General features: G+C 38.4%; 1 protein-coding gene across 3 annotated transcripts in view; it reads right to left on the bottom strand.

Annotated features, from left to right (window-relative positions):
• Nucleotides 1-1,579: 1,579 nt before the first annotated feature.
• Nucleotides 1,580-13,268, bottom strand: part of dnmbp (dynamin binding protein) — a 52,505-nt gene continuing 40,816 nt past the window's right edge. For 2 of the 3 annotated variants that reach the window (XM_066664392.1, XM_066664394.1), the window contains 13 exons: nt 9,927-10,123; nt 9,583-9,682; nt 9,340-9,487; nt 7,453-7,470; nt 6,494-6,693; nt 5,768-5,898; nt 5,574-5,678; nt 5,288-5,416; nt 4,798-5,130; nt 4,231-4,410; nt 3,823-4,021; nt 3,031-3,689; nt 1,580-2,755 (listed from right to left, as the gene is read on the bottom strand). In XM_066664392.1, the coding sequence (XP_066520489.1) occupies nt 2,570-2,755; nt 3,031-3,689; nt 3,823-4,021; nt 4,231-4,410; nt 4,798-5,130; nt 5,288-5,416; nt 5,574-5,678; nt 5,768-5,898; nt 6,494-6,693; nt 7,453-7,470; nt 9,340-9,487; nt 9,583-9,682; nt 9,927-10,123 (2,585 nt within the window). In that variant the 3' untranslated portion in view covers nt 1,580-2,569. The remainder of the gene's footprint in view (nt 2,756-3,030; nt 3,690-3,822; nt 4,022-4,230; nt 4,411-4,797; nt 5,131-5,287; nt 5,417-5,573; nt 5,679-5,767; nt 5,899-6,493; nt 6,694-7,452; nt 7,471-9,339; nt 9,488-9,582; nt 9,683-9,926; nt 10,124-13,268) is intronic. The other variant, XM_066664393.1, reaches the window with a different exon arrangement.

Raw genomic sequence — 13,268 nt, 5'->3', positions numbered from 1 at the left:
CTGAACTCATCTTTACTGTTGTGAACTATTGCTGCACTTCTTAGAGCACGAATCTGTAGTTTTCATCCATAACATCCAGTGAGAGGAATAGCTTCTGCGTGTTTAAACCAAAACATTTATATCTATGAATAAAAAACTATTTCAAAAATGTTAAGTCAATGGGTAAAATGTAAATATGCCATGTGCAAATCATTTAAAGCTCTGTTAAGGTGTTCTTCTTTTCAGAATGCACAAATTGTTTTCAAAGGGTGACAGGTCTGGACTTGTGTAAAAACCCTGTCTCTTTCACTCTGGAGTCATGTTGTTGTAATCCATGCAGAATGTGGATTAAACTTGTTTTACTGAAATAAGCAAGGCCTTCCCAGAAATAGACAGAAATTAACGTATCATCTCAGTGCTTACACCAAGCTGGATGGTCCCTCTACTCTTTAGCTTGAAGGACGTACTATTCATGATACCTGAAAATAATTCTTAATTTTACTTGGTCTCACCACAGGACACTGTGCTTTAGACAAACTTATATAAGCACAGGTCCAGAGATCCTGTTTATGTATTGATTCTTCTTTGCATGACAGACTTGCATGCATAACACCCACACAGTGATTAACAACAACGAATCGTGTTGAAGGAGTTTGACATAGACTACTGAGATGAATTGCATTTGAAAACAAAAATCCAGAGGAGGGAAACTTTATTTCCTCAAAGCTGAACACACAGCAAAACACCAAACAACCCCCAAAGCCTGACTATTGTACCTGCATGAAACAGTCTAACTCAGCTCTATCCTTTGCAAAATATTCCTGAATGAATCACATCTGCTTTTTCTATTGCGTATAGAAATTTCTACAGATTCTCTCTATCTTTTAATGGCATTATGTGCTGTAGACGAAGAAATTGTATTTTATGTTGAGAAACATAATTCACCATGCGGTCTTTCACTGTGGTGAACCACAGCCATTCTTTTAACTCAGATTTTCTCAGATGCTCTTTTAAAACCCAATCATGTCACTGACCTATTGTCAATTAACCTCTTTTATTTATATCATTACAAAGCTTTACAGTCTTCTGTTACCCTGGCCCAGCTCTTGTGGAACATGTTGCTGGCATCAAATTCAAATGGAACATATAGTTTTAAAAATATTAAATATGTCTTTTTCATTTGAAAAGTTTTCAGTTCAATACAGGGTTTAAATGATTTGCAAACCATTTCATTCTTTTTTTTATTATCATTTTGCTCAGCTTCCTGTCGTTTTTGGAAAAGTGGTTTGTATAGAAACAGCTGATTAGATATTGTGTGTATGTTTGTGTCTGTGTGTTTGTGAGGCTTCATCTGCTCAGTCAGTTTGAGACTCCACACCTTTGTTAGCTTTTTTACCACCATTTTAGAGACTTCCACCAAAGTTGAGACTCCTGCTAAATACTTCTCTATAGCACCTACTAAAGATATCCTTATATACAGTATAATACTTTAGAATTACCATCTCCTACTGTGTTGCTAACTACAAATATGTATCTTATATCTGGCCATTAGAACAATAGCAATTAGGAATGGTTTTATAACAAAGACAAAGTATGCATGATTTTTTTTTATTCAAATGAGAAAGGGACAGATCACCTGACAATGGAGAAGAGAAATACATTTTCCTAAACAGCATGTGAGAAAACCATAAGGTGAGTGTCATAAACAGCATCTGCAGGTGGGACACAGCAGGACATCCTTTGGGGATCTTTACTGTACAAGTGGCTGCACACACACTCACTATTTATCAAATCCCAAGATTGTTCTATCTGCTAAAAATCCTTCACAGGAGACCATATTAAAAGGAACGGTGTATTCATAAATCATAAAAGGCAGAAGATTGGAGTAGTGTACTTTATAGAATGTGCCTCATATTTTATTTAAATTAAATATTTTTCAGTAGATACAGAAATTTGTTCTGAATGATGTGGAAAATCCAAACGTTTTCTGTTAACCGTTTTTACATGGAATAATATGAAGCAAGTGAATAAGGGATGTGCCTGTTTTGACATGCACTATGAGTGTCAAACAACCAAGGCCAGCAAACCACCACTCAAACCACTGCTTCCTTCTCCAGAAAACAGGCACAACCCTCTTTCCCTTTCATATGAATCACTTCATGGTAAACTGTTTTTCATTTTGTATACCGGTTAAGCACAAGCAGTATACTTCGACTGCTCCCATTCAACTGTATATGATCGGAGGCATTCAAACTGCATTTCAAAACAGGAACAAAATCCAATACTGTCACACAGTCCATCTCATTTCCTTCTCCAAAATCAAAACAGTGCCAAAAAATGCTACTAATGAGAGCCACAAGTAAGAGCTCGGGGTTACAGTCCAGAACAGTATGCAAAAGAAATTAAAAAAAATCATGGAGAGTCACATTCTCTTCCCATCAGCAGCAATGACCATTTCCAAAAGAATTATTCTCTTTTTCACCACATCAACCCATAGAGTGAAGGCACTGTATTGTCCTTTCTTCAGCATGCTTCTCGAGTTGTGGTGAGCTGGGCTAGTTGGAGTGCTCTCATCATATGGATGGACTGCTCAGGTGTATTCAGACTTGCGGATGTAATTCGAGGGCACGTAGCCCCTCCGACCCCCTGCTTCTCCAAGCCACCATTCCTGGTTGCCATTCATGTCCTGAAATTCCAGGATTCGTACTCTCTGGTTGGCCGAGATGCTCAGCTCATTTGCACATCTTGCGCTGAAGGAATACAAAGCGTAATATATCTGGAAAATAGAAACAAATAACAGCATATAAATCTTCACAGCAGATGACAGATGAGTCACAGATACTAAATTTTACGATCAAATTAATAAAGAACTGCCCACACAAGAATCCATGAGCACTGAAGTCAGCAGCAATAAGGATCTGATCACTTTCAGTGTGACATAAAATAAGTATCTGAGCTTATTCAGATTTGAATGTAAGAAAGTAATTAAACACCTACAAGGGTTCAGTCCATAACTGTGCAAAGTGTAAAGTGTGTAAATGACATACGTACCTGATGACCATCCAAATCAGGCTCAGGTTCAGGCTCAGGCTCAGGCTCTATATACTCATCATTAGTGTACTGAGGTCTCCTCTGCTGCACTGAACAGTCCCCATTCCTCCTCTGCTGAGAGCTATGGGTTGTGTACCTCTGAGACGGCTCATGTCTGGATTTCCTATTGGAGGAGTATGAGTCTGTCTCTGAAGAATCTGAGAGGTCTTTGTGATTGGTTGAAGTGGTGTACCTGGATTCTGAGGAATCTTCATTGGTAACATTCTGATACACAGGCTCTGAATAGTCCTTGTGATTGGCAGCATTTTGATAAGCTGTTTCAGAGAGTTCTCTGTGACTGGATGAATTCCTATAGGATGAGTCAAGGGAATCCCTTTTATTGGCGGATGGGAAGTCTTTGTGGGGCGTCCTGCGGGAGGGGGCAGAGTCCTGAGTTGGGCGTGGGCATGTATGGTTTGAGGGTGCAGCTATGGAGAAGCTCACCGTGGATGTCTCCTGGTTGAAAGTCAGTGTGCTGTTGCTGTTCTGCCTTGAAATCACAGGTGAGGAGCCACCATAACCCGACTCGTTAGAGGACTGGCTCTCTATAGAGACATCCGATTGGCTTCTACGTGGGTTATAGGGCTTTAAGAAGGAACTGTAAACAAAGCCCTTTGTAGCTATGGATAAAGACATGAAACGTGAAAACATGAGTTATTCCTTGAAGCAAAAACATATATTACACAGCATGTAAACAACTGCACAGGGTTATGAAGTAAACATCTGACCCCGCTATTCAAAAAAAATACTTACCACCATTATCTATAAGCCAGCGATTTTGACTGCCCATGGGATCCTGTTGTTTAATCACACCTACTAAGTCACCCTCTGATATGGACACATCAAGGTCTTGTGCTGCATTAAAGTTCCTTTCAGCCTGGAAGAGATTCTCTGGGCCATAGCGGGCCAGCAGTGCTGCCCGGTGCTCATCAGTCTGCTGTACACAATTTGGCTAAACACACACAAAATAGGGAGGAGACAGATTAGAGGCAAAATATTAATAAAATGTATTATAATATCAACTCCTGTCACCACATAGTATGGATTGAGAAACCAAAAAATAGAAAATAATGTTTTTAAAAGTAAACCCAGATACAATGGTAAACCAATATGATACACATATTATGCACACAGGCATGATTCTAAACATGTGCAACTCACAGGGCCCTGCAGCTGCTTCTTAGAGGTTTGTTTTTCTAAAGTCTTTTTTTCAAAAGGCTTGCGGGTGGTGGGCAGGTTGTCAGGGAAAAAGCTGAAGCTCTGTAAAAGCTGAAGAACTCGGCCATGCTCCTCATGAAAGAGTGACAGCAGGTTCCCGTCGCTGCCACCTAAACCAGACAACTGAGGAAAAGACAAACGGTGTAATATTAATGATAAGGAATCATATGTAGGACTGATTTGTAATATTAACCCATGTCTGTGAACATCAAGATGACAATAAGGAAATGGTAGTGTGTTGGAATGATTGTTTTAAAGTGTTCCCTTTTTCATAAATGTAATTGAAAAGTCAAGAAAAGCACTGAATAGCACCACTTTTTGAACATTTTTACCAAACGTGTGTGAGTGATTGACTGAATGTGTTTCACGCGGGGATCCAAAGTTCCATAACGTGTCTAAAGAGTTTTTGCGTGTGTAATGCTCTAAAGAGCTGCACTACAAGCTGAACACCCTGCTGCCTTTATCTTTAAATATTTCTTTTTCACATTGACTTTATTCCCCACATCTCACCTGCAGCAGTGGGGTGAGCTCTCCCAGTGTGAGGCGGATGAAGTCTCTCTGGGCCTGGGCGAAGCCGCGCACACAGCTGGTGAACAGCTCCTCTGCAGCATGGTGAAACTTGGGGAGCTCGTCCAACAGCTGGGCGTTCAGGGCCTCATAGTTGTTGCGTGCTGTCTGCAGCTCCTCTTGCACACGCTTGTCCTTCAGCCGGTCGGCTCGCTCCTTGCAGTTGTCATAGTCAAGAAGCTTATCAAATCGCTTCTGAATGAGTTTGTGTGGTCCAGCAAACATGGAGAGCAGCTGGGTGAGGGGGGATATGACCAGAGCCTCTGTCCTCTCCTTCTGCTCAGGCAAAGATAGAGGCATTTGGAACAGACAAGTAATCATTCGGTTCTGAATTTTGTACAAAATAGATCCCTTTATAAACATAATGTATATATACATCAGTAATGTACAACCTTCCTAGAATTAAAAGACAAGATAAATGACAAAAACTCACAAACTGAGTGAACTGTTTGTCGCTGATACAGCGATGGGCTCTCTGAAAACACTCAGGGTCTGGCTGCTGCTTTTCTGTGTAGATATCACAGAAACTGATTGCTGACAGCACCTTCACTGAAGCAGACTCCTGCAGGGAAACAAAAATGACCAGATAAAGATCTAGATCCAATACATCATAAAAATGTCACCATTTTCCTGGAATAAACAACCAATTTCACACCTAGGTACAGTTTACAATAACAGACTTCTTTCAATACTAGCTGCAGCAGAAAAAGAATGCATACCCTTATGTGTTGTAGGTAGAGGGAGATATCTCTAACAAAGGATTTGATCAATCGTTCCTGGAGTCTAAACCGCTTCTCCGCTTCATCAAACGCTTCATCCTTTACCTGAGAGAAAACAAGAGAAAATCATTAACGACAAACCTCAAAAGTAGACTGTCAGCATTTGGTATGAAGGGTTAATTCGTAGATTTTACCTGTGGTGAAATTCCAGTCAAGTGCTTGAGATGGCTGCTCACTCTGTTGGACTTTTTGATGATGGAGTGCATGCTTAGTTTGGAAATCTTGTCGATGAGTCTGTCTTCATCGCCCTTGCGGTACTTCACCACTGTAAACATTAGAGGGCGCACTATGATTATCAATGTACAAGTAGAGTCCATGCAGTATGCTCAAAGTTGGAAGGCATGAAGTACGTTTCAGACACATGTTCAGAGGTGGGTAGTAACTAATTGTACTTACTCAAGTACATATTTTTAAGTAATATATTTATGAATTTAACATGTTCAAAATGTAACAACTTTACATTTTGAGTACTCGAGTACTCAATTAAGAAGATTTTTCTTCTTACTGCATCATATTATTAGATTTCTTTTCTTTTTTGGGGATGAATTTATTCTGTTCTATTCATGATGCTGCTTTGCAACTGATCAGACTTTAACATTTTACTATAGACCTCATATAAAACAAACATCAGGTTTTATGCTGATAGAGGCTGGATATTCTAAAACCAGTTCCATAAGTTACTCTGTACAGAAGTATGTATTCTTAAATGGATATTTTTGTACTTTCACTTCTACTCTGGTTATTTAAATACTCTCCATTAACTTTCCTTTAAGTCACTGTATTCTCCAAGTTCTAATACTTTTATTAGTGTATGGATTTAATCCTCTACCCAACATTAATTCACACTGTGCCACACCCACCCAGATCTTTTCTTCGTTTGTATTCATTGATGTTTCCATTGATTTCTTTAACAGAACGCACAGCTTCTTCTAGCTGTTTCCTGTCATGGTGGGACTCTGGTGTGGCATTGAGAAGCTCAGTGAGCAGCAGTGGATAACGCATCACTCTCTGCACTGGCTTTATGAGGAACGAACCCAGATTAATGTAGTTAGTTTTCCCCCTGTGAAAAAGGAAGAGAGATCATTTTATTAGACTGTACACAAAAAAGGCAACACATGTTCTTTCATCACCCTTTTAAATGAACTACGACAGGCATTTACTTGTCCATCAATTAGAAAAACTATCACACCTCATATTGATTCATGAAAAAGGAGTCTAAACACATATACTAATATTTCTGATTGATGGGACACATTGAGTTCATTTCTGAGGTGATGAACAGGCTGAAATTATGAGCTTAACACAGCAAAGCTGAAAAAGCCATAATAATTACAAAAAATCATATCTATACTGGTAATTACTTTAGAGGTTTATCAATTTCTGAGAGTAAATCTACAACAATATGAGCTACAGAACAGCCAAACAGTTTGAAATATGCTGAGCCCAGGTTAATATATATATGATCAGATAACATTAGGTCAGTTGGCAACAACCATTTTATAAAATAAATATATATCAATAAAATAAAAGAATAAAGCATTCCACTTGGGGATAAATTCTGACTTGACGTACTATATGAATCTTCAAGCTAATTTGTGTCATTCAGAGCTGTAAGGGTATAGATTTCAGTCAAGTCAGAATACAGCCCTAACAAGGGACAGCCACAACAACCAAATCACAACACAGCACCACACACACAGAAATTTCTGAGCAGACATTCCCCTTGGTCACACAAACAGAAGGAATGGTTATGAGGGTTAATGTATATCAGGCATGCGGTCAGGCATTTTTACATGCAGCTGCTTTGCTTTAGACTTACCACCCACGGTATATCGCTCTGTCAGGAGGAAGGGAGAGAAAAGAGAGAAAGAGAGAAAGACAATTCAAAACTGATGATGCTAGTTGAATGGACCTCTATCAACCTTTCATATTCAGGCATAATGCAATTAATAACCATACTAAATATTACAAACTTTTTAAAATATTAAAACCGTCACATATTTAATAAAGTCAATAACGACAGAATACCTTCGTTATATAACTGAAAAACGTACTGACTTGAAACCTACATAAAATAAAATAATTTGGAAGCTGCTGACTCCTGTAAATAATAAATTAATGACTGAACGGAAATAATATATAAAAACTTGTCCTTTTTGCTGCAGTTTTCCAAAGATAGATCTAGAGGACGTTTATTACAGTACTACAGCTGAATTTGTTGTTGATACACATTGAATAGTCATGTGATTAAAACATACATCCACACAATGTAGAACTTCCCATTATTAATGAAACTCTTTTGTGAAATTTTATAAGTCCAAGGAAATATTTAAAATATTGCCTCTGTTTGATTCCCAAACATCATAAACAGAGATTGTGCTAAAAAAAATTATTCTTTAATTTTTACATTTGTTTTAATCATTCGTACGGCTTTGATGGTTCAACCTTCTGCAATAACAAACATGAACAAAGCAAGCAAAAGGGCAACATCAGAAATAAGAAAGCCTAAAGTAAATGTGGCTGAGCCATGTTAATAATTTCCCTGTTGCTTAGGAAACGTATCAAAGCAGCAACTCATTTTAATAGAATAGTGAGCCTGTCCTGGGTTCCTAACGCCCCAAACAGCTCCCCCACTGAGAGGGAAAATGAAATGTCAGTTTCCTCTGGCCCAGTGCTCTTACGTGCCTCACTCCTCTCACAAACAGTGCAAAAAGACCTCACCAGGACCCAGAACCATGCCCTTCACTGATAAAACAATCCTATTACAACAGACTTTCTAAATAAAAGCACTGTTTTATATAATAAAATACACTGAACTATCACTAACTAAAACAAAGCTCCCCAAAGTAATATCAGTAGTAAAGGTGGTACTGATTCAAAAGAGAGGGAATATATTTGGGACAGAGTGCAGAAATCTGTGGGTTACAAAATACAATTTGCTTGAGAGATGTGTTTACAATTTACTTGAGCAGTAACTTTACACAATCCAATAATAACATGCCTTGTTGAAAAAACACAGTGTGTACACTAGAAGCCTGTCTGAAAGACGCAGTGAAACCAGGAGGCTGGTGAAACTAGGAGAGTTACATTCCTCTTTAGATACACTGTACTACTCTAAGACAAAGAATGAGCAAAGCAAAACCAAATAGACAAATGTATTTCACTTATACCTTTTTGGTGACTGTTACATAAATATACATACTAAACAAAATTCATATAAAATAAGAGAGACACCCAACTTTTCATAGGACCAAGATGCTTAAAATGATCAATTATTATAAAAGAGAGCAAGAAACAGCTTCCTGTCCCTGAATTCCACAAATGCTTTTTGTTAAACATATAATGCTTCTACCGGAAGTCAAGTAATAACCAAAAACCAGATGGTCCACCTCATCAAGACTATTTCAGGATTCCCTTCATCAGAAGGTTTATACTTTATTTTAACTTCAAAACAAGGTTCCCAGAAATAAAAACCGAAAGGTCCTGAATGGTCCCAAATTTCCAAAGATGTTTGTACAGAAAACAACTCCCACCTACAGAACACTGCAGTTTAGTCAATCACAAAGAACAGTAAAAAACAAGCCTGTTATAACTCAGTTTTCAAACCGATCCACACATGCTCTAGTAATGGTACCACTCCATGCAGTGAGTTGTGTCTTAGAGTCTCCAAACACAACAGAGGCCCTTATCTTGATGTTCTACTAACCTGAGGTTCTCCAGGCATTCCAGCACATGTTTCTGAATGTTCTCATCTTTCTCATAGGCTTCCAGAAGGGAGATGGCATCATCATGATTCTGACAGTAGACCTTGTACACCTCCTCCAGCTCTGATTTGAAGCCTAGGAAGACTTTTCCTAATAAAGGGGAAAAAAAGACATAGTGGATGAAATGTTTTATTGACAACTATAGGACATGCACCATAAATGTAATTGAGGAGTGTAATTCTTACCTATATAGTCTGTTTCCTGAAGCGTTTCATTAAGCCGGTCCGAGAGATCAATTACAGATTCAATGTTTCCAAAAAGACCATCAAAGTCGATATTCTGGACCTTGAAAGTGCATGGATACAATTTAGAGACAAGAGCAAAGGCTACACCCAACAACACATAATGCAAATACAACATTATTTAGTGGTTTAGGTAAGTAGGTATAATTCCAGTATAATTCCAATAAACCAAAATTAGTAGTGATATTGTGACCTTTACACCAAACCTGAAAACAGTGTATAAGTGACATCACTGTATAAACACAGAGCAATGTATTGAAAAGTAGAGCTGCAAATGTTAAACTCACATGTTTATCCTTCAAAGGTTTGATGATCTCTTTCCTACACATCCGCAAGTCTTTTAGGTAGTCCGCCTCAGTCTGCAGAAGCTCCTCTATGACCTTTGACCGTTTTTCAAGCATTCTCTGCTCAGGGTCCTCGGTGGAGGCAGCAGACAATGGCGTTGACTCTAGAGATTTTGGCTGAGCTGACAGCAGCGTCATCTCTGAATGAACACAGAAATAAAATACGTGTTAGGAATCCGAGACCTCAGATTTCTCATTTTTCTGCACCATGGTAGAGCTCCTGGGATCCACTTCCAATCCAGCTGTGGCCTGGTGGATATGGAACTGGGCTTGTAACCTGACTGTTGCTGGTTCAATCCCCATAACTGGCAGGTCATGACTGAAGTGCCCTTGAGCAAGGCATCTAACTTCCAACTGCTCCCCAGGCGTGGTGGCTAGGGCTTACTGCCCCCTAGTGTTCACTACTGTGTGAGTAATTGTGTTTCACTGCACGGATTGGGTTAAATGCTGAGAACAAATACCTGTGTGTCCAAGCACAGTGGCCAAAAAAGACATTTTAATTCTAATTCTAATTCTTTGTAGTTATATGGTCACTTTATTTTGTACCTGAATGGATCAATTACTTAGGATAACTTGAATAAAGAGATAAAACAATTGTTAGCATGGAACTGAAACAAAAAGCTGTGTGGGTTCACACAGCATGCTGCCATTGACTGTCCAGAGGATGTCACGCTGTAGGGTGAAATCTGACTGCTCTCTGATCTTTTCCCTCTGCTTTGAGGCTGGTTTGAGTAAGATGGTGGGATCGGAGGGGACAAGGCTGCTCTCATGCCTCAGTGGGTCCCTACAATGAAGCCTAAAAAAGGGCCTTTGTGGGAACACAAAAGCTGCCACAGCATCCACTGAGACACAGGCTTTTTTAGGGCTTGGGCTGCTCTACATCAGGCTGCAGGAGCCAGAAGGAAAGTTTTTCTTCCATTACAGATAATGAGGATCTTTGGCTGTGAATCAGTTAGTGTCTATATATTGTTATTTTTTGAAATGCTTATATGAGCGAAGGAAAAAAAAAAAGAAAAAAAAGAAGAAGCAGGTAACGTTTTTAAAATAAATACATATAAAAAAAACAATCTAAATTGATAGCTTGACATAGAATAAATGATAAATAAATAAAAAATTCCTAAAGGATTATAGTAGGTAGTTCACTATTACTTGGTTACTCAATTATTTAAAAAAATATTCTAAATCTTGGATTATTTATGATTTTTATAAAATCACTTCATGGTTTCATGGACAACAATAGGACATAAGCACACATATGAAGTTTTTGAAAGACTATTATCTTTAATAACTATTTATTTACCATTTATAAATTAAATGCTAGTTTGATTAATTCTATATTTTTTATTATTTTTTTAAATATATATAAAAAAAAAACACAAAGAGAGGTTTCATCTCAAGACCATAACACAGAACTGTTTATAGTTCTGTCAGCCCACACCAGCCGATTTAAAGTGAAGTGGGAAAAAAAAGTGCATATCCTTCCAGGACTGGAATTACCCATAGCTGCTCTACAAAGAAAGCAACAGGTGTGTGTTGTAAACCCTGAGACTATACAGGGCTTCTTGGATGTAATGTCTTTCAGTGACATCATGCAGAGGTAAATCGTCCATGCTGCTGATTCAATAGAAGAGCAGTAAGAGATTAGCCTTCTGACCAAATGCCACTTAATTCATTAAGACTTGCCTGTCAGCCTCAGCACAAAAGGAGAAAAAACACTTTAAAACTTTAAAAAGGAAATAGATGGCATTTATAGACATTTCAAGACTAATAATAATCACTTATCTACAGTATTAAACTGTTGTTTATATTCATACATATACAGTCATAGCTGTATTAACTCAAGACTTTCCTAAATGTAGTCCTATTTATTCAAATAAAATAACTTTATTGTAGTGGTATATTCTGAAAATAAATCTGAAAATATGGACTCAAACTGTTAAGATTACAGATATGGAAATAGCAAGAGTGGCTCTACCAAATTTACCTAGCTGGAAAACACACTTCTGCACTGATTTGACATTAGACCACTGTACACCACCATAAGCTACTGCCAATGCTCTCATTAAACCTATTTTTAAATGAATGTTTAATGTTTATAGGCTGATAATAGTGAAACTATATTTATCACTAAACAGTATATTGTACTAATACATTAAGAGCAGATTGAACAGATGCCAAAATAACATGGCTTCATCCGTCCGTGTGCTAACTGCCCCATTTCACATAACTTCATAAACAAGCAAAATCACTCCCTCTGTCTTGTTCATAGGCACAAAAACACACACTGCACAATACATACCCCTCTGACCTATTTGTGTCACAGGGAATGCAGTGATCACGTTTTTAATGTTCTGAATTTGTTCAGTCTTTTACATAAATTCTTCAATCACACCTTTTACATCGGTTCATTCAAAGCCCAAGCACCATCTACTTTAACTACAAGGCAATAAGCCAGACAGACAAAGTAGGGCATAGCTGTGACTCAGGCACCATGAAAAAATATATGCAGGAAATGGATACCCACCTGCTATATTAATCATCCCCGTCTAAACAATTAAAGGAATGAGCTGAATGAAGAGGTTAAGAAACTAAAAGCTGAGTCACTCAAAAACTGAAAGGCAAGAAGCTACAAACGAATGCTATCGGGACAATATTAAACTAATTGTCAGTTTAACTGAAAAGCTTATCCATACTGGTCACAAATATTTAAGGCCATCTACACTAACATTTCTAAATACATTTTTATAACATATAAACTCTCAGAAGACATGTAGGTTCACTGGTCATTTTGGGCAGGATAATAGTGCTGTTGCTTTTTAAAAATAGCAAACCATGGTCCCTCCACAAGCGATACAAAAGAGAAACTAGTGAAAATTCAGTTATAATGAATGTGAATGTATGTGCAGGTGAATGCATCCTTGTGTGGTGCTATGGAGGGCAACAGAAAGTGTGCCAGGGCTCTTACAGTAATGTATGTGTGCCATGGCCTGGTGAAGAGATGAGTGGGTAATCCCAGACATATAAACAAAAGCCTCTCTCTCCCTCTCCCTCACAATACTGACGTGCAGTGGAAGTAATTGCTTGTGGCATTGTGTTTGGTCTCCTTCCACAGTACTGCTCCTACCAGGTTCCTCATTGCTGGCCCCACGCTGCCCCACTGGGGCACAATACACATACCCAGGGGTGGATCTGCAGGGGCTGTCATGGTTAAAAGCTTGACCCTAAAAACATGCCGTGCAATAGTATGGTCACTGGTCATAAATCATTATGCCTTACCATAAAGCA

Source organism: Hoplias malabaricus, chromosome 3 (genome assembly GCF_029633855.1).
Source record: "Hoplias malabaricus isolate fHopMal1 chromosome 3, fHopMal1.hap1, whole genome shotgun sequence".
Classification (NCBI taxonomy): Eukaryota; Metazoa; Chordata; class Actinopteri; order Characiformes; family Erythrinidae; genus Hoplias; species Hoplias malabaricus.
This window is presented reverse-complemented; position numbering and strand designations above follow the sequence as displayed.